General features: G+C 69.5%; 1 protein-coding gene across 2 annotated transcripts; it reads left to right on the top strand.

Annotated features, from left to right (window-relative positions):
* Nucleotides 1-159: 159 nt before the first annotated feature.
* TTYH3 (tweety family member 3) lies at nucleotides 160-25480 on the top strand. Of its 2 annotated transcripts, XM_071211126.1 has the most exons (15): nucleotides 160-457; nucleotides 11488-11657; nucleotides 11833-11944; nucleotides 12021-12241; nucleotides 12499-12594; nucleotides 14109-14181; nucleotides 14316-14391; nucleotides 16155-16210; nucleotides 16627-16719; nucleotides 18073-18165; nucleotides 18903-19039; nucleotides 20333-20506; nucleotides 20733-20808; nucleotides 21528-21626; nucleotides 22751-22839. In XM_071211126.1, the coding sequence occupies exons 1-14, from the start codon at nucleotides 335-337 to the stop codon at nucleotides 21594-21596; spliced, it is 1569 nt and encodes a 522-aa protein (XP_071067227.1). In that variant the 5' UTR covers nucleotides 160-334; the 3' UTR covers nucleotides 21597-21626; nucleotides 22751-22839. The 2 variants fall into 2 exon arrangements, with proteins under 2 accessions (XP_071067227.1, XP_058141676.1); XM_058285693.1 differs by lacking the exon at nucleotides 21528-21626 and having other exon boundaries at nucleotides 162-457; nucleotides 22751-25480.

The following is a 25480-nucleotide window of genomic DNA, read 5'->3' as shown; positions in this document are numbered from 1 at the left end:
GAAGGGGGGCCCGGGAGGCGGGGCGAGGACGGGGCCCGGCGGGGGCGGGGCCACGGCGCGGGCCAATGGGGGCCGGGGGCGGGGCCGGCGCGGGCGGGGCGGGGCCGGCGCGCGGGAGGCGGCGGCGGCGGCGAACAAAGAGGCGGCGGGCGCGGGCGGCCGAGCGGAGCCGAGCGGGGCCGAGCGGGGCCGAGCCGGGCCGAGCCGGGCCGAGCCGGGCCCAGGAGCGGGCGCGCGATGCGGGCGGCCAGGCTGGGGTCCGCGGGCCCTTGAAGCCGCGCGCCCGGGCCCCCGAGGCAGCCCCGCACGCCGGCGCCGCCAGGCCCGGGCCGCCATGGCCGCGGTGGGCTACGCGGCGCCCTGGTGGGCGAGCCTGCTGCACCGGCTGCCCCACCTGGACCTGCAGTGGGAGGCCACCAGCAGCCAGTTCCGGCCCGGGGACCCCGACTACCAGCAGGTGAGGCGACGGCCACGCGGCCTGCGCCCCCCCCTCGGGTCCCGGCTCCTCCCGGGGTCCCCGGGTCCCGGCCCCCCCCCCCAAATCGCAGCCTCTCTCCCAGAGGGCCACGGACCCCTTCCGGACCCCCCCCATGTACTGATCCCCCTCTGCAAGAACCCCGAGACCCCGGTCCCCCTTCCCGAGGGCCACGGTCCCCCCTTCTTGGGGATCATGGTGCCTCTTCCTGGGAGGGGTGTCTAGGTCTCCCCTCACCCCTGAGGGTTTAAAGACCCCCCATCCAAGCCCACGGCCCCCTCTGGGTTGCAGTCTCTTCCCTGGGGTCCCCACGGTCCCCTCTCCCCCCTCCCAGCCCCGGGTTTATGTGGAGCCGCCTCCCTCCCTCCATAGAGCCCCCTCGGCCCCTCCACCTCCTGGGGTGACTGGCAGAGCCCCCACCCCAAAGTACCCTGGGGCTGCAGCCACGAGGGGCTCCCTGTGTCCCCCCAGCCCTGCCAGGGGTGTCCCTGGGCGCCGCGAGGGCGGGTGACCTGAGCCCTCACCCGCCTGCCTGGCGGGGACCCCCGGGGAGGGGCCCATGGGATTCAGGGCCTGGCCCTGAGGGTGCCCAGGCCAGGGGTCCGGCCGTGGCTTCCTCCTGGGCGCCGGGGTCCCCTCGCGGGCCGAGGGTTGACCCGGAACCCTGCTCCCCGCAGCCTCGGAGGAGGAGGGGGGTGGCGCGGCAGGGGCTCGCCCCTCACCTGGGTGCCCGCCCCCTCACCTGGGTGCCCGTGCCCCGCGCCCCTGGCTGCGAGCAGTCGAGGGAAGGGGGTGCGGGAGCCGCCCGGGCACGCCCGAGCCTGGCCCTAACGCCCCGTCTGCAGGCGCGGCCCTTGGGGGCCCCCCAGAGCTGGTATGTGGGGACCCTCGGGGGAGGCCGGCAGGAGCTTCTCTGAAGCTGGGGGCCGCAGGCTGCTCGGGCCCCACTGCCTGCACTGCCATCTGCTTTGTGGGGCGCCGTCCTGCCCAGGCTGGCTCTGGCCCGGGGGAGCGGGGCCGCAGGGGGCTCGCAGGCCTGTCCGCGCCCCACTCGGCCCGCCCCGGCAGCCCCTTGCCGCCTGCGTGAGGGGACCCCGGTGTCCTCCCGCCCTGCCCCCTCCCCACCCTCGCTCCATCGTGGGAGGCTCTGACTCAGTCTCCTCTGCTGCCCCTCCCGGCAGCGTTAGCCCCTGAATAATTCACGGGGTGGAAACCGGCCGCTCCTGCGTTGCGCGGCGTGGGTCCCTGTGTGCGCGGCGTGGGCCCGGCTTTGCATCCTGCCCCAGCCACCCACTGGGCTTGTGGGTGGGCTCCCCACCTCCAGGCCTTCAGTGGGCCTGGCGTCCTGCCTGCAGGGCCACCCGGCGGGCCCAGGGCCGGGGCGTCCGCTCAGAGCTGTGTGCGCGGCGCCCTCCCCAGCAGGCGGGACGCCGCTGGCGGGGCCGGGGCGGGGGCCCTCCTGGGCTGCCGGAAGCCGGCCTCCAGGGTGAGCATCCTGGCTGCGGAGGGGTGGCCCCCGCCCCTGCCCGCATCTCGCCTGGCCCCTTACCCACCCTGCCCTGGGGCACCCCCAACGCAAGCAAGGAGACCGCTGCAGGGGCCTGGCTTTGGGGACTAGGAGCCACGGGGTTGTCCTGAGGGCACCAGGGGCCCGCGGGGCAGGGTCCCCAGGCAGGACCAGTGGTGCAGACGTGGGTGGAGGCGTGGACAGGAGTGTGGATGAGGATGTGGATGGGGTGTGGACAGGGGCATGGGTGGAGGCGTGGACAGGGGCATGGACGGGGCTTGGGACCGCGATGTGGGCGGGGGCGTGGATGGGGCATGGATGGGGGTGTGGGTGGAGGCATGGACGGGGCGTGGACAAGGATGTGGACAGGCGTGGATGAGGGTGTGGACGGGCGTGGATGAGGGTGTGGACTGGCGTGGATGGGGTGTGGACGGGGGTATGGACAGGGGTGTCGATGGGGTATGAACGGGTGTGGGTGGAGGCGTGGACGAGGATGTGGACATGGGTGGGGGTGGGGTTGAGGACATGGACGGGTGTGGACAGGGGCGTGGGTGTGGGTGTGGACTGGGGCCATGGGTGTGAACTGGGGCGTGGATGAGGGCGTGGGTAGAGGCGTGGACGTGGGTGTGGACTGGGGCGTGGATGAGAGCATGGACTGGGTGTGGGTGGAGGCATGGGTGTGGGTGTGGACTGGGGAGTGGATGAGGGCGTGGGTGGGTGTGGGTGGGGGCGTGGACTGGGCGTGGGCGGAGGCGTGGACTCCAGGAGCCCAGCAGGACTTTCCTTGGACTGCGATATGGGTGGGGTGGACAAACTGGGGAGCTGGAGGCGGGAGAGGCTTCCTGGACCGGGTGTTGTCAGACCTGCTGGGGAGGCTGGGAGCAGGCAGTGGCCGCCCGGAGGGCTGGACCCCCTTCCTCCTTCCTGACCTGGCTGCGGGCCGGCCTGGACCCCGGCCGCAGGGGTGCTCGGGCACGCCGCGCGTCCCAGGCAGATCGCCGCTCCTCGCCTCGGCTCTGGCTGAGGGGGCGTGCCCTGCACATGGGCCCCTTTCCCATTAGAGCCCCGAGGGCGCGATGTTCTGGCCGCAACCCTCGCGGAAAGCTGGGGTAGCCCTGCTGAGACCTGGGGAGGCGTGCTCCAGGCAAGGGGAGTGTGCCTGCAAAGGGCCTGGGGCAGAGAGAGGCTCCAGGGCGCTTCCAAACGAGGGAGGAGTCCTTCCAGTCTGAGCGCGGCTCCCTAGGAGGGGGGAGCTCCCTGTGCCTGGAGGTGGGCAAGCCAAGGCCAGCTGGCGACTGTGTGAGTCAGCCCGAGGGGTGCTGATGCACGCACCAGAGCTCTGCTGGCTTTTAGAAAGGGTATTTGGGGCAACAGCTTCCAGTCCTAAGGCCCTAAAGCGTAAGTTACTTCGCTCACCAAAGTCTGCAGCCTCGTGTCGGAGCAGGATGGCTGCCCCCCTCAGGGCCGCCTTCCCCTCCCTCCCAAGCCTCCGTGGGCCCCACGGCCCTCAGCTGTCGGCTGGCACAGGCTCTGCTCTCTCCCCAGGACTCGTTTCTCTCCAGGCTTTCTCAGCTGTCAGGGCCCGGGCCCCTTCCCAGCAGCCTATCAGGGAGCGGCTCAGCGCCCTCCCCGGGCTCCAGTGTCCACAGCTCAGCTCTGTGTCCTCCGAATACTTACTCCCCTGTCTGATCGAGCGCTCGTGTAGATCGCCCATGGCTGTAGGCAGGACTCAAACCCAGTTCCCCTAATGCCACGGTCAAATAAAAGCCCTAATCTTGATTTTATCAAGTCTAAAACCATCTAAGGCACGCACAGGAGCAGGCGGGTTTACACGTGCCGTCCACTGTCTGCGTTTGGAATTTGTAAGCAAACTGCCACCGCTGCTTAGAGGGGATTTGAACCCTTGGCTCCAGGGGTCCCCCCACAGAGCTGGGGCTGGCTCATGCGCCCACCGCACCTTGGGGTACGGCTGCGTGCTGGGGGGCAGAGAGGTGCGCCCTCTGGGTGGGGCTGGCCTCGGTGCCACCCTCCCGCTCAGCCAATGGGAATCCAATCTGGTGAAAAGCCGCCTCCCAGCTTATAGGCACGTGCGCTCGGGCAGCGCGAGACAAAGTAACTGCTCCGGCTCGGCTTTGTCCATGCACTTGTGGGGTGGGTGTCACTCCTGCTGGGGCCCCGTTCGTCACCTGCTTTCTAAGCCATGTCCCTCGGCCCGTGGTCTTGCTGGTTGCCCAGAGTCCTGCAGACCCAGCCAGGACTCAGGGGCTGCAAGTGCCAGAAACACGGCAAGCAGGACAGCGCACACGGGGGGCTGGGTAGAAGCTTCCAGAGCACCCCCTTGTGCTCAGGCGCTAACGAGCACGAGGTAGGCAGGTGGGCAGGCTGGCAGGAGCCCCTGCCGGGCCACTTGGCTCTGGCCGTCTTTTATCCTGCCCCACAAGTGTCCCAGGGAAGGAGCTGATTGGCTGGGCCTGAGTCCTTGCCTCCTCCAGGGCCGGGGACTGCCTAGGTGGGTGGGTGTTGGGTCCAAAGCCCACCCACTCCTCTGCCTGGGGTCTGGCTTTGCAGAGCTCAGGGTGGAGGGGCCTGGCGTGCCGGGCCGGGGACACGAGCTGCCCTGCCACCTGCTGCAGCTCCCGGCGCTGCCGAGTGGCCTGGGCCCAGTGGCTGTGCCCGAGGCCGTGGTGTCCTCGGCTAGACACAGGCCGGGCCGTCTGCCGTGCCAGCGGCCGTGAGGGAGGTTGCCATGGCTCATGCGGAGTGGAGGGCAGGCGCTCAGGTGCAGGGCCTGCCCTTGGGGAGCAGGGCTGGGGGCGGCCAGGTCAGAACCGGCCAGGTGGGGCCCCACCTTGGTGCCAGGCTCTGTGGCTGGGGTCTGCCCTTGGGGCCTCCCTGTCCCCTGGCCCCTCTGCCTGAGGCCCGGGCCCCTGGGTTCCCTGGTGGGCTGGTGCACACCTGCACACACCTGCACACATGCACCTCTGCACACAGGCACACACTTACACCTGCACCCGTGCACACATGCACAGCTGCACCTCTCCACACCTGCACACCTGCTCCCTCATACACTTGGCACCTGTGCATGCCTGCACTTGCTCATGCCTGCACGCGTGCACCCATGCACACGTGCGTGCCGCCTTCAGTCCCAGGGTTGGCGGGCAGCTCCCCCTCCCCAGAGGAGGCTGGCTGGGCCCTGTCCCCACTGGGGTGCTGCAGGCGGTCCTGCTGGCACCTGCGGGGCCCAGACCAGGCCGGCCCAGAGCCCTAGCGGCCCTTCCTTCTGCCTCTGAGGAGGGAGCCACGGCCCTGCCCACTGTGCCATGTGCTGGCAAGTGCCCGCCGGCCTGGGCTCCCGCCTCCATCAGGGGCACCCACAAGAGTCAGGAGCATCCAGCTCTGACCCAAAGCTGGGGCTGGCCGTGCTCCCCCCGCCCCCGTGGCCAGTAGACAGGTGCTCCCAGGCTGCTGCGGGCAGGGCATAGGGCCTTCTGGGGTATATGAGTCAGCCAAAGGGGTGCTGGTGCAAAATACCAGAAATTGGTTGGTTTTTATAAAGTGTGTTTATTTGGGGTAGGAGCTTACAGATACCAGGCCATAAAGCATAAGTTACTTCCCTCACCAAAGTCTACTTGGAGCTAGATGGCTGCAGACGTTTGCGAGGGCTCAGGCTCCCTGGGTTCCTACGTTCCTGGGGTTTGCTTTTCTCTGGGTTCAGGGTTCCTTCCTTTCTGGGGCTGGCTTCTCTTTCCTCTGTGAGCTGACTTCCCAGGGCTCCAGCTAAAGTCTTCAGCATCAAACTCCAACATCAGAAACCCTCAACTCTGTTCTGTGCCATGCCTTTTATCTGTGAGACCCCACCCCAACAACCTACTCATAACTCAGTCACGCCCAGGTACAGATCAGATTACAAGCATAATCCAATATTTCTTTTTGGAATTCATCAATAATATCAAACTCCTACACTCCACCCTCTGAATTCCCAAAAGACATTGCACAATATTAAAAAAAAAACAACTCACCTTATATCAGTAACAGTGCAAGTAATAAATCATATCACGATCAATTTAAAGAAATATAGTTTGTCTTGGGACAAAGCCCTGTCTGCTATAGACCTCTGAAACTTACAGAACAATTTATCTATTACCAATACACAAATGGACAGACATAGAGTAAACACTTTCATTACAATAAGGAGAAATTGGGAGGGAAACATGAGTCACGGGTCCTCTGCAGGTCAGTGAACCTGCAGGGCATCCTCCATTGATTTCAGCCTGAGAGTCATTCTTGAGATGATGGTTTCTTCTCCTTGGGGCCTTACGGGAACCCACCCTTTCCCCATGCTTGCCCAGTGGCCATTTTCATGGTTCTACCCTCTTCAGTCATCTGGGTGTTGACCAAGCTCCGGACCTCTCCCTCCAACAGCGTTGGGGTGATTGCCACACCTCACCCGATCTTTGGGTTAGAGTCTTGACCCCCCTAGTGCAGTGACGTGAGACAACACTCCCCCTAACCTTTGTACACAGGCTCAACCCTCTCAGAGCAGCGAACTGACCACCTGGCCTTCCCTAATCCACGGGGGACAGGTCCACCCCTCTCAGACCTGTGGGGCCATAATCCTTGGGGAATGTCTCCACCCTCGCTGCACCCTGGGGCAGCAAAACTCTCCCAGAACATGGGACAGGTACGTCCACCCTCTTCAGCTGCTGGGCAAACTCACCCTCTCTCTACACATGGTGGGGTTCCTCTCTTGGCCCAAGGTGAAGTCCTAAATCCAGGTCTCAGCTTCCATGGCTTTCTTCTTAAAGCTGTTTCTCCTTCAATCTCTCCTTTCCATGTCCTTTTCATTCCAGGCTGACAGTGGTTTTGTTCATGCAGCTCTCTCAAATAGTCAGTTGGTTTAGCATGCAGGAAGCAGGGGTCCAAGCCATCAGACAGTAAGACTTTCCCCAAGTCTTTCCTAGATAACTGCATCTTCAATCTTGATTTACCAGGTCCAAGTTTAGTCAAGTCCTCCAATGGGGCACTTCCATCTGGGAGCCTGATATCCAGAGGCTTGGGATTTCCAGAATCGGTTTCTGTTTTCTTTGTGCCCGACAATTCAGTTCTCAGCTTATCTCACTCATCTAGCATTTTGCTATAAGTTGCAAGCAGAAGCCAAGCCCCCATTCTCCACATTTACTTTGGAAAGTTCTTCAGCTAAATGCCCAGGCTCGCCATTTTCAAATTCTGCCTTCCATAAAACACCAGGAGTTAATCTTGCTAAGTTCTCTGCAACTTTAAAACACGGTTTCCAATAATAGTTTCATCATTTACTTCTAAGGCATCATAACAAGTCTCTTTAGCATCCATATTGCTATCAATAGTCTCTTCAAAGCGTTCTAGGCCTTTTCCATCAAGCTTCTCACAATTCTTCCAAAAAAATACCCTTCACCCATTTATAAAACCGCTCCAGCAATTCAGTAATTGCAAAAGCACTTCCCCATTCCTTGGTACCAAATTCTGTATGAGTCAGCCAAAGGGGTGCTGATGCAAAATACCGTAAATTGGTTGGTTTTTATAAAGGGTATTTATTTGGGATAGGAGCTTACAGACACCAGGCCATAAAGCATAAGATACTTCCCTCACCAAAGTCTACTTGGAGCAAGATGGCTTCTGACATCTGCTAGGGTTCAGGCTTCCTGGGTTCCTACACTCCTGGGGCTTGCTTCTCGCTCGGTTCAAGGTTCCTTCCTTCCTGGGGCTGACTTCCTGGGCTCCAGCTTAAGGCTTCAGCATCAAACTCCAACATTAAGAACCCCTCCACTCTGTCCTCTGCCATGCCTTTTATCTGTGAGCCCCACCCACCAAGGGGCAGGGACTCAACACCCTAATGACTTGGCCCAGTCAAAGCCCTAATCATAACTCAGTCATGCCCAGGTACAGATCAGATTACAAACATAATCCAATACTTCTTTTTGGAATTCATCGATTATATGAAACTGCTCCACGGGGCCCTGTGGGGACCCCGGCCCGGTGGCTGGCTGCAGCACGGGGCCCTGTGCTGTGGCCTTTCGCGCCGTGGTCACTCCGTGCCGGCAGTGGGCAGGGGAGGGCGGTGGGAAGCTGGAGGCCTGTCCAGGGTCCAGTCCTGCCTCGCTGGACCTCTCTCCAGGTGGCTCCTGGAGGCCGAGGGCCATGTGAGCACCGGAGGGTGCCGCACGCCGGCGTGGGCCGTCCCGTCGCCCACTCCTTGGGGCCGGGGGCCCGTGGACAAGCCGGCAACCCCTTCCTGCACCTGCTTGGCTGGTCCCACTGCGCTTTCCCAGGACGGCCACGAGCTCAGCGCAATGGAATTCATGACACCCAAGTTTGGCCCGGTGCAAAGTCTGTTTTCAATTTCTGCCTGGTGTGCCGGGAGGGGGCGGGGCACCCACCGGATCCCCCGAGGCGGCCCGGGCACCCCTCAGCCTGGCCCGGCGCGAGGGCCTTTCCTAGGACTTTGCTCGGGAGCTGTGGCCCTGCCTCCACCCCTGCACCTGTGGCCTGGCTGCCCTCCCGCCGGGGTCAGTGCAGTGCGGCGCCCGCCCACTGCCTTCATTCTCCTTTCTTCCCTGGCAAGGGCCCCGGGGTGCAGAAGTGAGGTGGGGATGGGCCGGGGCCTTCCCAGCAGGGGCCCCCGACAGAGCAGGCAAGGCCAAGGCCTCTCCTGGACCTGCCGCAACCCCAGCCCAGGCACACCCCTCTCCAGCCTCCCCCGGCGGGGCAGGAGGGACCCTTGAGGCAGATGAGGGCCCCCCCTCCCGGCCCCACCCCTCCTCTGCCTTGTCCGGGTGTTCTCTGGACCAGGAGGGGGTCTCCAGTACCTCAAGGCGTGTTCTGGACACCCCCGAGGAGCCCTGCCCCAGTTCCTCTTCCTGCCCCACGGCCTCCGAGCTTCCCAGGCCCGGCCCCTGGGGTCCCAGGCCCCCTGGGCCCTGCCCTCCAGCAGAGGCCCTGCCTGCCGTGCCAGCCTGTGCCCCCAGGGCCCCTCTGCCACCTGTCGTGGAAAGGGGTGATGGCAGGCGGTGTTTCTTGCGTGCCCCCCGAGCCCCGCCCTACTCTGTGGGACCCACGCTCCCATCGCCCATTTGCAAACAAGGATGCCGAGGCACGAGGTGAGGTGGGGGGGGCTCCGGCTGCACCCCTCTCAGGTGGGGAGCCAAGCTGGGGCCATGGGGCAGCCGGCACAGGGTTCCCCTCCAAGGGCCTCGTTGGCCCCTCCAGCTGCGGCCCTGTGCAACCCGGGCGGGCAGCTGCCAGGGGACATGGCCTCAGGGCTGGCGGGCACTGCCCCTTGGGCTGCCCCGGACCCAGGCCTCCCCTCAGAGCCCTCAGAGGGCCGCCTGGCTGGTGAGGGTCCCAGAGCCACAGGAGTGCCCGGCCCCTGCCGGGCAGACCACAGGGCTGGTGGCCGCGGTGCAGGAAGAGGCTGCCGTGCTGCCCGGGAGGCGCAAGCCCGGGGTGGGCCGGGGGTTGGGGGGCTGCTGTGGCGTGTGCACCCTGCAGGCTGCCGTCCCTGGTGACGCCAGGAGCTAGCGCTGCTGCGAGGGCGGGGATGGCCGGGTCCCGCTCGGGCGTGGCTCTCCAGCCCTGGAGGCACCTGGGGCATTTCCATGTGACCTGGGGGGCATTGAGGCTGGCATGTGGGGGTGCACGTACAGGTGTGGGGGTGCAGGCACGCGCAGGCCCGGGGCTCCTGGGCTCCCTCTGCCAGGCCTGGCTTCCAGCCTGGCCCCGCCCTCGTGCCCTCCGTCCCCACCTGTCTCGTACCTGTGAGGGGGAGCCTCGCTTCCTGCGCAGCGGCCCTGCTCAGGGGCTGGGCATGGCCCTGACGGCCGCAGAGCTGGCCCAGGGCTCGGGGTGGGGGTGAGGCTGCAGCGCCTGCCGGCCGCTTGGGGTTTCCAGAGCCATGAGGGGCCACGACACGGGGGCGGCGGGCACGGCCGGGGTACACCAGCGCACACAGCGAGGGGCCCCGGGGCCTCGGGCGGAGTGGGAGCCTTGGGAGCGGCCAGGGCACGGGGTGTGTGGCCCCCAGGAGCCTCCCCGCGGGTGCCCGGGCCCGGGCCTGGCCGGCGGCCAGCGCTGTGGCCGAGCCTCTCACCTCGCCTGACCGGGTGCCGGCAGGTGGAAAATTCCATTGGGTCAGGGCCCAGCCGCCGACCACAATTCCCCTTCTCTTTCTAAAGGGCGCCAGGCGCAGTGCAGGGACGCCCGCCGGGGTCGTGCATGGGGACGGAGACCGACGCCTGTCCAGTGGGCCAGGACCCGGTCCCCGGTGCTGACCTCGCCCGGCGGGTTTGGGGTCCCCTCTGAAGGAGGCTGTGCGGGGTGTGGACCCTCAGCCCCCCTCGGGGCTGCCCCGGCCTGCTGAGGGGGCACAGGCGTGGGGCCTCTTGCTTCTGAGCCCCAGGTGTGCCCCGGCCCCGTCGCGGTGCTGTCGGGGGCTGTGTCAGGCCCCATTTGTGAACGTTTAGCCGGAGGGGCCTTGCTAAACGGAGGACTCTCGGGGGAAGGTGCCGGAAGCCTGGGCACTGGGCACGCGGATGGCGGAGGCAGGGCTGTCCTCACAGCCAGCGAGGGCTCTGTGGGCCACGGCTGGGCCAGGGCGGACGGGCCCGGTGGGGGCGGATGCCGCGTCCCGTGCCCCGGGTGGCTGGACCCTGCCCCGTCCTCGTGCCCCTGAGCCCCGTGCTGTTGGCGTCTCGTCTCTGGGCCCAGCGCCCAGCCGGCCACCTCCCACCGCCCCCACCCCGTCGTCTCCGTGTACCCCGTGTCCTCGTGGGCGGCCCGGTTCCCCTGGTGGATCCGCGCTGGCTTCTCTGGGGGGTGGGCAGCCCTGCGCTGCGGCCTTCTCGGGCCTAGGCATCCTTCCGGGTGTCCCGCTGCCCCTGCTGGGTGTGGTGCACTTTGGGGGCCGGGGGCCTCCCCTTTGGACTCGGTCCCGCCTCCTGGGGTTCGTGTTTGAGCTGGGACCTCGGGGAGAGAACGGGGTGGGGGGCAGATAGTGGGGCCCTGGGGGCCACTGCAGCCGGGCGGGGGATGGGCTTTTGGGGCCCTGGACAGATGGACTCCCGCGCGGCCCCCGACCGCAGCCGGCCCAGGGGAGGGCTTCAGGAGGCAGCAGCCCCCCTCCTCCGCTGCCTGGCAACCGTCTCCCGGGAGACACCCACCGGGCACTGGTGTTCCCAGGGCCCGCTCAGCCCCTCGCCGCAGCGTCCTGTCCCCACGGCTCAGGCCGGGGCCCAAGGCAGCCGACTGCCAGGGCGTCCTGCCCGCTGCCCAGGTAGCCCCTGCAGCCATCTGCTGGGGGGGCACCCGGCCGTGGGCTCCCGGCCTTTGCTTGTGCGAGCCCCCAGGTGTTCCTGAGGAGGGGGTGCCGTGCCCCGAGGCACGGCTGGCGGGCTGCCCCTGCCTTCCGCCCGAGGCTGGGGTGGGGGGCGGGTGGCGCATCCTGGGAGAGCCCCTCAGCCCCCCGCGTCCCCAGGCGCTGCTGCTGCTGGGCGCCGCCGCCCTGGCCGGCCTGGCGCTGGACCTCGCCTTCCTGCTCGGCTACTCCTTCTGGCTGTGCTGCCGCCGCCGCCAGAGCCGGGAGCACGCGGACGCCGACTGCTGCTGCACCGCCTGGTGCGTCATCATCGCCACGCTCGTCTGCAGGTGCGCCCGCCCTGCCCGCGGCGCCCCTCACACCCCTCCCCACCCCGGCCGGCGTGCCCGGGAGTCAGGGGGTCCGGGCGCCCCTGGGGAGTGCCGCTGCGCAGGTGCCTTCCTCCCTGGCTCCCGGGGCCCGGGTGGGCCGGGGCGGCGCCCTCACGCGGCCCTGCCTCCCCAGCGCCGGCATCGCCGTGGGCTTCTACGGCAACGGGGAGACCAGCGACGGCGTCCACCGGGCCACCTACTCGCTGCGCCATGCCAACCGCACGGTGGCCGGGGCCCAGGACCGCGTGAGTGGGGGGACAGGCGGGGCGGGTGCGTGCCCGGGAAGAGCCGGCCCGCGGGGTGACGGTGGCCTCGCGGCAGGTGTGGGACACGGCGGTGGCCCTCAACCGCACGGCGGAGCCGAGCCTGCGGAGCCTGGAGCGGCAGCTGGCCGGGCGGCCGGAGCCCCTGCGCGCCGTGCAGCGGCTGCAAGGGCTGCTGGGGACGCTGCTGAGCTGCACGGGCGCCATCCCCTTCTGGAGGAACCCGGCCGTGTCCCTGGAGGCGCTGGCCGAGCACGCCGACCGCTACGACTGGTACAGGTGCGGCTCGGGGCCTGGGTACCCCCGCTCTGCCCGCCCCGGCCTGAGCGCCGGTCCCGGGGGCCAGCTGGGCGCCCCCCGCTAGGACTCGGGGTCTCCTGGGCTGGGAGCGGGCAGGCCCCCATGGTCCCCGGGGCAGGGGCCCCTGCGCAGACGTCTTTCCCAGCACCGACGCGTGTCCACGCGCTCCGAGCCGCCCCCGGCTCCACTGCGGACCTCGGTGCCCGGCTTGCCCGACGCCCTCGCTGTGCCCGCAGGTGGCTGGGCTACCTGGGTGTGCTGCTGCTGGACGTCGCCATCTGCCTCCTGGTGCTTGTGGGCCTCATCCGCAGCTCCAAGGGCGTCCTGGTGGGGTGAGTGCACCGGCAGCAGGCCCTGCCGCCCCAGCGCCCGCCGCCCCAGTCCCCGGCCGCCCCAGTCCCCCGGCCGCCCCAGCCCCCCGGCCATTCCAGCCCCGCCACAGCCCCCCGGCCGCCCCAGCACCCGCTGCCCCAGCCACCGGCCGCCCCAGTCCCCCGGCCGCCCCAGCACCCGCTGCCCCAGCCACCGGCCGCCCCAGTCCCCCGGCCGCCCCAGCACCCGCTGCCCCAGCCACCAGCCGCCCCAGTCCCCCGGCCGCCCCAGCCCCCCGGCCGCCCCAGTCCCCCGGCCGCCCCAGCCCCCCGGCCGCCCCAGTCCCCCGGCCGCCCCAGCCCCCCGGCCATTCCAGCCCTGCCACAGCCCCCCGGCCGCCCCAGCCCCCCGGCCGCCCCAGCACCCGCTGCCCCAGCCACCGGCCGCCCCAGTCCCCCGGCCGCCCCAGCCCCCCAGCCGCCCCAGCCGCCCCAGCCCCCGGCCGCCCCAGCACCCGCTGCCCCAGCCACCGGCCGCCCCAGCCCCCCGGCCGCCCCAGCCCCCCGGCCACTCCAGCCCCGCCACAGCCCCCCGGCCACCCCAGCCCCCCGGCCACTCCAGCCCCCCGCTGTCCCAGCCCCCCGGCCGCTCCAGCCCCGCCACAGCCCCCCGGCCACCCCAGCCCCCCGGCCACCCCAGCCCCCCGGCCACTCCAGCCCCCCGCTGTCCCAGCCCCCCGGCCGCTCCAGCCCCGCCACAGCCCCCTGGCCACCCCAGCCCCCCGGCCACTCCAGCCCCGCCACAGCCCCCTGGCCACCCCAGCCCCCTGGCCACTCCAGCCCCCCGCTGTCCCAGCCCCCCGGCCACCCCAGCCCCCCGGCCACTCCAGCCCCCCGGCCACTCCAGCCCCCCGGCCGCCCCAGCCCCCTGGCCGCTCCAGCCCCGCCACAGCCCCCCGGCCACTCCAGCCCCCCGGCCGCCCCAGCCCCCCGCTGCCCCAGCCCCCCGGCCGCTCCAGCCCCGCCACAGCCCCCCGGCCACTCCAGCCCCGCCACAGTCCCCGGCCGCCCCAGCCCCCCGCTGCCCCAGCCCCCCGGCCTCTGCTCGGGGCTGACTGGGCTCAGTCCCAGCCCTGCCGCCTGGGTGGAGGACATCAGGCTGGAGGCCACTGTCGCCGGGCCCCGTGGCCTCATCTGGGGGGGGTGGCCCCTTGGCCCGGGGACCGAGGCTTGGCAGGGCCCTGAGGTGGGGGGCCGGGCCTCGGCAGGAGGGCCTGTCGTCCAAGCCGAGGGGCGGAGCAGGTGGTCAAGAAGTGGGCGGTGGTGGAAAGCTGCCCTGTCCTCTAATGGGGTGAGGGGCCGGGGCTGGGGCCGGCTGCGGGGCCGTCACATAGCCTCACGCCGACCCTGCCGGAGGTGGCCAGAGCAGAGGAAGCGGCCGTGCCCAGGTCGGGCGTGCCCGGGGCTGAGCTCTCCTCCGCGGCGGCAGGCGCGGGCGCAGCCGTCGAGGAGCGTGACAGCCTCTCTGCCCGCAGGGTCTGCCTGCTGGGGGTGCTGGCCCTGGTCGTGAGCTGGGGTACGCTGGGCTTGGAGCTGGCCGTGGCTGTGGTGAGTGGCGGAGGGCCGGGAGGGAAGGGGCGCCCGGGGCCCATCCTGGGCACCAGCACGTCCACAGCCCGCCTCCCTGAGCCACACGGCCCGGGGGCAGCCCCGTCACCCCTCCCTGCCCGCACGCTCCCCAGGGCTCCAGCGACTTCTGCGTGGACCCCGACACCTACGTGATCAAGGTGGTGGAGGAGCACTCGGTGCTGAGCGCGGGTGAGTGGGCGCTGCCCTCAGGCCCGGACAGGAGGCCACCGAGCCACGAGGGGCCCTGCACACGCGGCAGGCTCTGAGCAGAACAGCAGGCGTGTGCGCAGCAGATGGCAGCAGGGCAGAGGGTGACACCAGGGTAGTGAGGATGGTGGAGCAGCGGGTGATGGGGCAGCGGGTAATGGGCAGCCGGTGACGCTGGGACAGCAGGTGATGCTGGGGCAGTGGGTGATGCAGCAGGTGACCGAGCAGTGGGCAGCGGTGGGGCAGTGGGTGACACCAGGGGTGGGGAGGTGGTGGAGCAGCGGGTGATGGGGCAGCAGGTGACAGAGCAGCGGGTGATGGGGCAGCGGGTGACAGAGCAGCAGGTGATGCTGGGGCAGTGGGTGATGCTGGGCAGTGGGTGATGCTGGGCAGTGGGTGATGCTGGGGCAGTGGGTGACGGCAGCAGGTGATGCAGCCGGTGACACTGGGCATCTTCAGAACGGGGTCAGGGCAGCCTCGCAGAGGGCACCTGAAAGCCAAGGCCTCCGTGGCAAGTAGGGATGCTAGCTGGGTGCAGGCAGGCCGTCTAGAGCCAAGGCCCTGAGGCAGCAACAAACTCGACACGCTCGAGCAGCAGGAAATGCTGCTTCCTGGAGAGGAGAGGGGCCGGGGCACGCTGAGAGCAGGCTTTCCCCTCGGGGGCAATGGGGAGACCTGAACCGGGACCCGAGCTCCCTTCAGGCTGCTGGGGTGCTTGGGGGGCGGCCGGGAAGACGGGTGGCCGTCGTGTGAGCACAGGCACAAGGCGGCGCTGGCTGGCAGAGCGGGCGAGCAGGGCCGTGGGCACTGGGCAGGGACAGGCTTGGCAGGTGGCGCTGCCCGGGCTTGGCACCGAGTGGCTGCCGGGAGAGGAGTTGACGGTGGCTCTGCGTGCCTGGCCTGGCGGCTCGTGTTGGAGGCGCCATTCTCTGGGTTGGAGAAAGAGGGGAGCAGGTCTGAGCTGGGAGGGTTGGGGGTCGCGGTCTTGGCCAGCTTTGGGGTGCATGTTGGACACCTGGGGAGGCAGGTGGGCATGGAGTGTGGGGTTCAGGCTGCAGTCAGGGCTGGGGGAGCAAAGCTGGCCGGCATCAAAGTGAACCGTCCCCTCAGAGCAGACGGGAATATTCCAGCATCGGGGCCCAGTGATGACCTCCAAACCCTGCCCCCCGCCCCCCGCCCGTGAGGGCCCCTCCACTGGCCGGGGCTCCGGTCCCTTGTTCCCGCCAGTGCCCTGGTCCTTTAGTCGGGGCTCTGGGACCCCAGGCCGGCCCGTGTGGGGCGCCCACGCGCCACGCCCAGGGGCCACTTTGTGGCGGTGAGGACTTTGGGTAATTTCCGTAGCCTTTAGAAAGCTTGCAATAGAAAACCCTAAGCGCTGGGGCTTGGGAGGTGGAGCCGAGGCGGGGCTGGGTGTCAGCTCCTGGGCGAGGCTGGGGGCCGCCGGGACGTGGGCGCTGAGCGGGGCCTCGCCGCACTGGGCCAGGGTGGGCCTCGGGCCGGCAGCCCCCGCCACGGGGAAGCCAGGGAGGCTGGGGGGGGAGCTGCAGCGACGTCCCCCACTTCAGCGCAGGCCGGGGAGGTCGGCGTGAGGCCCGCAGCCTGTCCACACCCCTTTGGGGCGACGCTCAGTGCCCCGGGTACCCGGCGAGCAGGCGGCCTGGGGGCCTGGCGCTCCGGGCCTCCCGGGGGCCGTCGGGTGTGCGCACGCTCCGGCACACGCGCAGACGCAGCGCCTCTCCCTGCAGACGTCCTGCAGTACTACCTGGCCTGCTCTCCCCGCGCCACCAACCCCTTCCAGCAGGTGAGAGCTGGGGCTGCGCCCTCCTGAGCCGGCAGGCCCCCTCAGTCACCCGGTGGCCTGGGCCCAGGCCCTTGGGGTCCCTGGCTGAGCGTCCCCCAGCCCTTTCTGCCCCGCACACGGGGGCTTCAGGGCTCCGCCCAGGGAGGGGGCCCTGGTCCAGCTCTGTCGAACAGGGCAGGGGTCCCTCGTCACACTGTTTGCCCGCTGCTCCCTGGCCACCGCTGGTGGCACCCCCTGCTCTGTGCTTTTGGGGCTGGGGGCGGCCTGGGGCATGAGAGGCCGCCTGGCACTGCTGGCCGGGCCCTATGGTACAGGCCCTGCGCCCCCCCCGGCCCCTCAGTCGGCTCCTCAGGGGCCCATCGGGTGGGGGCACGGCGAGGACACCCACCGCGTCAGCTGGGCCCTCTGTCGAGCAGAAGCTGTCGGGCAGCCACAAGGCGCTGCTGGAGATGCAGGACCTGGTGGCCGAGCTCCTGAGGGCCGCCCCGCGGGAGTACCCCGCCGCCAAGGTGGGTGCCGGCACGGCCTCCCCGGGTCCCCCTGCCCGCCCCTCGCCCCCGGCCCCAGCCCCGGTGGGTTCTTCGTCCATGCTGCTGTCGTTGCTGAGGCTGCACAAGCTCTTGGCGTTCAGGGGAGAAGAGGGGACAACGGTTAAAGAACAAATATCTCCCCACCCGGGTGCGCTGGGAGTCAGGGGCTCGCCCGTGCCACATTCGCAGGGAGATGGGTGCCACTTCCTTGATCTTCCTGTGGCGAGGAGGGCCCCGCTGGTCGAGCTGGGTGGGCGGGCGGGCTACGGTGTCCCCAACTTCCTCCAAGACCCTCGGGTCTTGGGACACGTGTCAGCACAGCCAGGGGCCGACCTGGAGCCCGTCAGCCCCGTGCGCTGCCTCGCGGCCCTTCAGGACACTGGAGACGCCAGCAAGGCCAGCTGTGCACACCACTCACCACACACACGCACATGCCATGCACACCCCACACACGCACCCCACACACGTGACATGCTGTGCCTGCGTGCCACACGCACGTACATATATACGCTGTGCACACATGTACCCCATATACCACGCACACACTGCATGCACTACACGCACACCACATACATACCACACACAAATGACACTGTGCCTGCACATCACACACGTTCATATGTGCACCGTGCACACGTGTACCACACATACCACATGCACATGCACCCCACACATACCACATGCACACACTCATGCGCACGCTCAGGTGTGCATACTTGTGCACACACACACTCGTGCACACACATCCTGTGCACACTCATGCACATGCACTCCATGCACACCACATGCACACACACATCACACGTGCCACACACAAATGACACTGTGCCTGCACATCACACACGTGCATATGTATACTGTGCACATGTGTACCACACACACCACATACTCGTGCACCCCACACATACCACATGCACACACATGCGCATGCTCATGCACACGCTCATGCACACACACCGCACGCTCTGGAACAGGCTCCCTCTGCCCTTGCCCTCGCTGCAGCCTAGGATGGTCCCTTCTCTCCCAGTGTTTCTTGGAAGGTGATTTTTAGACGCTTAACGTCCCGTGTAGGCCCCCCGGGCTGATGGCCGTCTCCTGTCACCACGGCGGGGCCGTCTGTCTGTGCGGCAGTGGCCACACTGGACCTGGCCCCCTGGCCCCCTCAGTTCCCCAGCCCTCAGGGGCCCCCGTTTTCACCATGACCCCTGCGTTCTCAGGCCTGCCCCTCTGCTCTCTGCCTGGGTCCTGCGCTGAGAACACACTGACGTCCGGGGTGCGGGCAGAGACTTTGGGGTCCCCAGTATGTGGTGCTGACCTCGCGTGTGCCCCCAGGACCACCTGCTCCGTGTCCAGGAGGTGCTGAACGGCACGGAGGTGAACCTGCAGCACCTCACAGCCTTGGTGGACTGCCGCAGTCTGCACCTGGTGAGGGCCGGGGTGGGGGCCCTGCACCTGGCGAGGGCCTGGGTGCACTGGGGATGGGGGCCTGCACCTGGCGAGGGCCTGGGTGCACTGGGGATGGGGGCCTGCACCTGGCGAGGGCCAGGGGGTGGGGCCTGCACCTGGTGAGGGCCTGGGTGCACTGGGGACGGGGGCCTGCGCCTGGCGAGGGCCCGGGTGCACTGGGGACGGGGGCCTGCGCCTGGCGAGGGCCTGGGTGCACTGGGGACGGGGGCCTGCGCCTGGCGAGGGCCCGGGTGCACTGGGGACGGGGGCCTGCGCCTGGCGAGGGCCTGGGTGCACTGGGGACGGGGGCCTGCGCCTGGCGAGGGCCCGGGTGCACTGGGGACGGGGGCCTGCGCCTGGCGAGGGCCCGGGTGCACTGGGGACGGGGGCCTGCGCCTGGCGAGGGCCCGGGTGCACTGGGGACGGGGGCCTGCGCCTGGCGAGGGCCCGGGTGCACTGGGGACGGGGGCCTGCGCCTGGCGAGGGCCCGGGTGCACTGGGGACGGGGGCCTGCGCCTGGCGAGGGCCCGGGTGCACTGGGGACGGGGGCCTGCGCCTGGCGAGGGCCCGGGTGCACTGGGGACGGGGGCCTGCGCCTGGCGAGGGCCCCGGGCACCCTGCAGGGGGCGTATGGGGGGTGCGGGCCGCCCCGCAGGACCCTCGAGCGGCAGGCACCCCGGCCCACCCGCCGCCTCACGGCCGCCCCGCGCCCACAGGACTACGTGCAGGCCCTGACTGGCTTCTGCTACGACGGCGTCGAGGGCCTCATCTACCTGGCGCTCTTCTCCTTCGCCACCGCGCTCATGTTCAGCTCCATCGTCTGCAGCGTCCCGCACACCTGGCAGCACAAGAGGTGAGCCTGGCGGCGCGGGGGTCAGGGGCGTGGCCTTTGGACACGCCGTCCTGGACCGAGAGACGAGCGGCGGAGGCCTTCCAGCAACTGGACGCAGGCGGCCCCGTTCGCGGGTGAGACCTGAGCCCGGGAGGGCCCTGGCCGCGGCCGCCGGGAGGCCATCAGGCTGCGAGGGGGGCTGGGCCCCAGCCGGGGCTGCCCGGGCCTCGCCCTGAGGCCTGGCTCCGCCTGCCGCGGCTCTGGCTGCCCAGCAGCCCCCTTCCCGGGCAGGGACCCCCTCCTCCAGGGGCAGCCAGTCCTGGCAGAGCCTCTGTCCTTCTCTTTAAAGTGGGGGTGCTGGCAGCCCTGCCTCAGTCTCCCCGGTCTGTGCTGGATTAAGTGGTGAATGGGGGTGCCAGGCCCAAGATAGGGACAGCTGGAGTCGGGGTCACCCCCTTCCCTTGTGTTGGTCTCCACTGCACATCTCCCACCCACCCGCCTCCCCTCCCAGTTACTACCTGACCGGGGGCGGGCAGCTCAGCCCAGGTGTCTTCCTCCCTTTTCTGGACTTCACTGTGTCCTGTTGTGACGGTGACGGTGGTGGTGATTGGGGGTTATGGTGGTGGAGGAGCTGGTGAAGGGGTGATGATGGGGTAGGGATGGTGGTGGAGGGGGGGTGGGGTAGGGATGGTGGGGGTGGGGGGGTGGTAGTCCTGGTGGTGATGGTGACAAAGGTAGCAGCACTAGGGTAGTTACTAAGCACACAGCTCTTGACCCGAACAGCCTGGATTTGAATCCTGGCTCCATCTTGCCTACTGTGTGACTCTGGGCAAGTCATTACAGTGCTCTGGGCCTCGGTTTCCCCAACTGTAACGTGTGGGTTTTAGCAGGCACCTGGTGCTTGGGCGAGCACCAGACAAGAAGCTACGCAGCTCGGCTGCTAGGCAGTGCTTAGCGGCGCTGGCCCCTTCTCGGGCGCTCCCTGCGCGGCCCGGCGAGGCGGCCCCGGCGGGCGGTCACGGTGGTGGGAAGGGGGCGGGGAGCCGGGCTGCTGCGCAGGCCTCGCGCGGTCAGGTGTGGACGGGCCCCACTGCCCCGGCCGCCGTCGCCCCGCCCTGCGGCAGCGTCCCCGGAGGAAGGGCAGGTTTCATGCACCCCCCGGGGGCGCCCAGCACCCACCCGGCTGTGCCCTTCCTGCTGGTGGCCCTGCTGCGCTCTTCAGAGGGCAGGAGTCGGCGTGGCCGCGGGGGCCTGGGGGCTGCCTGCCTCGGGCCCGGGCCTGCCCCGCTGAGCCCAGGCCGGTTCCCCCCGCAGAGGCGCCGAGGAGGACGGCGAGGAGGAGGCGGCCCCGGGGCCGCGGCAGGCGCACGACAGCCTGTACCGCGTCCACATGCCCAGCCTGTACAGCTGCGGGAGCAGCTACGGCAGCGAGACGAGCATCCCGGCCGCGGCGCACACCGTCAGCAACGCCCCGGTCACCGAGTACATGTGGGTGCCGGGCACGGGCTACCCGGCCGGCCGGCGCAGCGGGGAGGCGCGGCGGCCCCGGGCCACGTGGGGGTCCTTGCCCAGGGCCTGGCCGGGCTGGGGGCAGCAGGGGGCACGGCTCCGGCCGGCGTGGGTGGGCTGAGCCGCGGGCGGCCGCTGGTGGGTGGGCAGATGGGCGCAGCCTCGGGGTCCGCCGTGGGCACTCACCGCCGCCCCACGCCCACAGGAGCCAGAACGCCAACTTCCAGCATCCTCGCTGTGAGAACACCCCGCTCATCGGGCGCGAGTCCCCGCCACCTTCAGTAAGTCTCGGGGCGAGGCGGGTGGGCTGAGGGCGCCTGCGGCCCCGGAGTGGGGGCCACTCCCACTGCCCGAGGATTGGGCTTGGGCAGCAGGGGCCCTGTGGCCAGCTGGGGGCCGGGAGCCTGGAGGGCCTCTCCCCCCAGGGGTCCTCGCCCCAGGGGCTCTCCCCAGGCTCTCTGGACCGGCCCCCCGGGCTCCTCCCAGCGGCTCGGGTTTGCCCTGGGCCTGAGCAGGCGGCCTCGGGGTCCGCACCCGGGCTCGGATCCCTTTCTCCTGGGGAGGCAGCCATGCCCCCAGCTCTGGGTGGCGCGGCACAGCCGGGTGCCCTGTGACCGGCCGGCTCCTCGGCCCACCCCTTCCGGCCCGCGCCTGGCCTCGGGGCGCAACCTCCAAGCACCCAGGTCTCTCCTTGCTCTTCCGTCCTCGGTTCTTTCCTCAGCTCCCACCTGGCCTCTGGGGTTGGGACCCAGGTGACATGGGGACAAGCACAAGGTGACGGGGTGACTCGGTGCCAAAGAGGAGGAGCTCGCAGGAGAGGGGGGCTGCGAGCCCCCGGGGAGGGTGGGAGGGCGGGGCTCTCGCCGCCCCCGTGCCTCGCCTGTGGCAGGGGTGCAGGGGCCGCCCCGCTCAGCCCTGCCCCACGTCCCCCGCCCCCGGCGCCCCGGCCGGAGTTGAGGCCCTCTCTCTTTCTCTCCCCGCCCCTGCCGGGCTGTCCTAGCGCTACCTGGCTGCCCTGGACTCTGGCAGCCACGTGGGCTGGCGGTTCAGGCCCCTGGACAGTGCCTGAACGCCGTGGTAGCCGTGCCCCAAGTGACAGGTACTGCCCGCCGGCCCGCCGTGCCCGCTGCCTGCCGCCTGCACCTCCCGCCCTGCTCTCCGCGGCCCGGGGGCCAGTGCTGGCCATGGCCGGCCTCGGCACACGCCTGCGTCTCATGGCTCCCTCACCGCAGGGCTCCCTGCCCCCGTCCGCGGACCTCCCTCGGCCCCCTCCCGGCTAGGAAGCTGCCCGCCTGACCCCTGAGGGTGCGCTCCGGGCTCGGGCAGGCACAGCGGGGTGCAGCCTGGCCCGGGCCGCAGCCCTGAACGTCCGCAGGGCCTGCGTCGCCTGCTGGTGCACACAGCCGCTCCCGCCTGCCCCATGCAGCCGAGCGGGCGCCTGACCCCAGGCTGCGGCTGCATGGCCCCGCCCACGCCCGCCGCATGTCTACGGGAGGCCACCGTGTCCCCTCCACCCCCCGGGGCCATGGGCCCCTGCCGGCTCTGGTGGCCTGGGCGTGTGAGGCCTTCAGCACACGCCTCCTTTGCACGTGGTACCCGCGGGCACACGTGCACACGCATGCACGCACACCCCCACGTGTGCACGGGGTGTCTGGGGGGGGTCCCCGAGGTCAGACCCGGGCTGTTTGTGGGGCTCCCCACCCATCCTCGGGGAAGCCCCGGCCTGCACCCCCACGTGGGCTGCACCTCGCCTGCCTGGGCACAGGGCCTGGGGCTGCCCGTGGCCTCCTGCGCCCGCAGGGTCGAGGGCCCGCGGGGGAACACCCGACCCTGCTGGGCTGCCACCCTGAGCCCCCTTTGTGTGATGCGCACCCGTGGTCTCTCCCAGGTGGGCCTGCCGTGGGCCAGCTGCCCCCCCACCTCCAGTGAAGGGCCGGCCTGGCTCTGGGCCCCTGCAGGCGGCCTGGGCTGGGGGTGCAGTAGGGACCCCCTGCGCCTGGGCCGCGGGCGGCAGCTGAGCTCTGCCTCGCCCTCCCCCCAGGCCGGTCCTCCCGGAGCCCTGATGCCCCCACCCCACCGGCCACGACGGTCCCCGGGGCTCTCAGCATGCCCCCGCGCCTGCCCCCTCCCGGGGCTGGCTGCTGCCTCCCTGGCGAGGGCCAGCCGAGGGGCGCACCCCCGCTGATCCTCCCCCCTTCCCCCCTTCTCCCCTTCTCCCCCCAGTACACCTCCAGCATGAGAGCCAAATACCTCGCCACCAGCCAGCCTCGCCCCGACTCCAGCAGCAGCGCGCACTAGACCGCCGAGCCGACCAGCGCTGCCCACGTGCCAATCGCTCCCGCCGTCCCGGTGCCGGCGCTGCCCGCTCACCCCCGCACGCCTCACCGGGTCCACGGCACGTCTGTGGGCCGCTTGTTCCCCTTTCCTGCAGGTGACGGCGATGCGCGGCCCGGGTGCCGGGAACGTGGGGCCACCCCTGCCTCCAGCGGCCCGTCCCCCACAGCCACCGGCCCTGCGCGCCCCTGACTCGCTCCCACAGCCTCCCGGGTGAGCGCCGGGACCCTCTTGCCAGCCGGTGCGCCCTCCGCGCCACGGTCCCTGTCTGCGGCCCCCAGCCGTGCGCCCTCCTGCTCGACGCCTCCCCAACGCCCCCCAGGCCTGATGCTTCCACGGTCGGCGCTGACCACGGGCGCGTGCCCAGCAGGCCAGCCCCTCGTCTCTCCTCCCCCCAGGCACTCGCCCGAGCACGAGCCCACCCCGCCCGCCAGGGGCCCCTCTCTCTCTCTCTCAGTCCTGGCTCGCTTTCTCCTCAGCACCCCGTGGCCCGCGGCGCCCAGCCCACCCTGGCAGAGCACTTGACCTTGCGGCTCCTGCCCCCGATGGCCCGGGGCCGCCCTCTTGGTGCCAAATCCCTTTTCCCCGCCCCCAGAGCCGCGGCAGCCGGGGTGGGTTTGTTTCTTGCACTGACGGCGTTTGTCATCTCTAGGGCAGTCGGGCCGCAGGCCGAGCGGGCAGCACGGGAGGGGCCGCCCTCCCCTCTTCCCGGTTCCATTTCCAGGAGCAGGTGCAGCGGCCGGGCGCGTGGCTGGCGGCCGGCTCCGGGCTGGCTGTGGACGTCCCCGCCGCCCCCTCTGCCTACTAACCACTAACCTCACTCCCAGCCTCGGTGGGCGTCCCCGTCCAGCCCGGGGCTACTCAGGCTGGAGCAGAGGCTCCTGGGAGCTGTGGCTGCAGGACCCATTTCTCCGTGGGGTGCCACCGTGGAGAGCGCCGTCAGCGGCAGCAGGCAGGCCTGGAGGCCCCTCCCCGGGCAGGTGCTGCCTCTGGGGCCCGTGTTCCTCAGGAACGAATGTCCACGGGCCATAGGCCTGAGGCCCCTGACGGCCTCAGTTTCCCCTCCCGTGATGCGGGAACCAGCCTTCCCCGAGGTGCTTCTGGCTTTCACGGCTGATGTTTGATTCCTGCCTGGGGGTGGGATCCCGAATCAGGACCAGTCCCTGGGCCGCAGGTGCCCTGCTCCAACGCGGGCCTTCGTCCTGGGCAGCAGGCTGCCGCCCACGCCAGAACGTCCCGGCCCCCCCACTCTGCAGCTGAGCCAGGGAGGCGGCCCCTCCCCTCCTGTTCTCCGAGACCCTCCCCACTCTGTGTGGGGGCCACAAACGGGGCGGGCACCTCGCCACAGACCCCGGGCAGCCTTTGTCCCGGGGCCATCAAGGGGAAAGGAGGCAAATGGGTGCCGGGTGGGCTGGGCCTTCTGAGCTCCCCGGGCATGGCCCCATCTGGCCAGAGTGGACTCGGTGCTCCAGGCCTGGCCTGGCCGCGGCTCTGGGCCCCACAGGGCCGCGGCAGCCGGGCCGCAGCCGGCCTGTCCCCTCTCTCCTGTGGGCGCAGCGTCCCCGCAGCCCGGGGCCTCACCCCAGCTGCAGGCCGGAGGCAGGGCACTGGCGCCCCTGCCCAGGGCACCCGCCAAATGCACTGCCACCGTCAGAAGCACAAGTGGCCACCTGGAGCCGCGCGGCCACCGCATCGTGAATGTCCATAGCGAGGCGGGCGTGGCCGGGCGTGGCGTCCTCTGGGCCGGCCCGCGCTGCCGTGATCCCCGGATCCCCTTGACTCTCGGGGTTGAACAAGACAAAAGGGCTTAGCCCTGACCTTGGCTGACCACCCCCACCCGCTGGGGTATCAGGCCAGGACCCCCCGGCGTCCCACCCCACTCCACCCAGGCCGTGGACCTCGTGGGGGGTGGGGAGGGAGCCTTCCTGGCGCAGCCGAGCTGGCCAGAGGGGCCCCGAGGCCCCATCCACCAGCTCCTGCCGGGAGGCGGGCAGCCCCCACCTGTGTAGCCAGGCTTGGCAGTGAAGGGCCTTGGGGGGCAGCTGAGACTCCTCCCCTGCCACGCCCGCCCCGCCCCCCCTCACTATGCAATTCCAGCCCCAGCACGGCTTCCCTCCCTGCCCTGGGCGGGCTCTGCCCCTGCGGGGGGGCGGGCCTGGGGGCCCCTGGACCCCGCCGAGTCCAGCCGGGGGCAGGCGGGGCCCGGGGCCTCCTGTGTGGAGTTCCTCTTCGTGTTTAACCATACTGGTTGTGGACCTCACCACTTTATATTTGTTATATAATATATATATATATATATATAATTTTGTTAAAACTGGTCCTGCGGGGTTTTTTCCCCTCCTGCTCCCTGCATCTCGCCCCGTGTGTTTTCTCATCGTGAGTGTCGAGCTGGAGCCGAAGCATTTCTGCATTTCCCTCCTCACCTTTGTAAGGCCATGGCGTGTGTACTGTCGTCGTGTTTTTGCTTTTGTTTTTTTAACCTGGGTTTGGGGGTTGGTTTTTATTTCTTTGGGGGCTTTATTTTTCTCGGCAAATACTAAAAACCTCGTCTATGTAATTTCTGTGGTTTCTATTCAGCTCGGGTTCAATGTTTTAAAATAAACAAGTTTTAGAAAACAA

Source organism: Dasypus novemcinctus, chromosome 23, assembly GCF_030445035.2.
Source record: "Dasypus novemcinctus isolate mDasNov1 chromosome 23, mDasNov1.1.hap2, whole genome shotgun sequence".
NCBI classification, from domain to species: Eukaryota; Metazoa; Chordata; class Mammalia; order Cingulata; family Dasypodidae; genus Dasypus; species Dasypus novemcinctus.
Note: the sequence above shows the minus strand (reverse complement) of the source record. Positions and strands in the feature narration are given on the sequence as shown.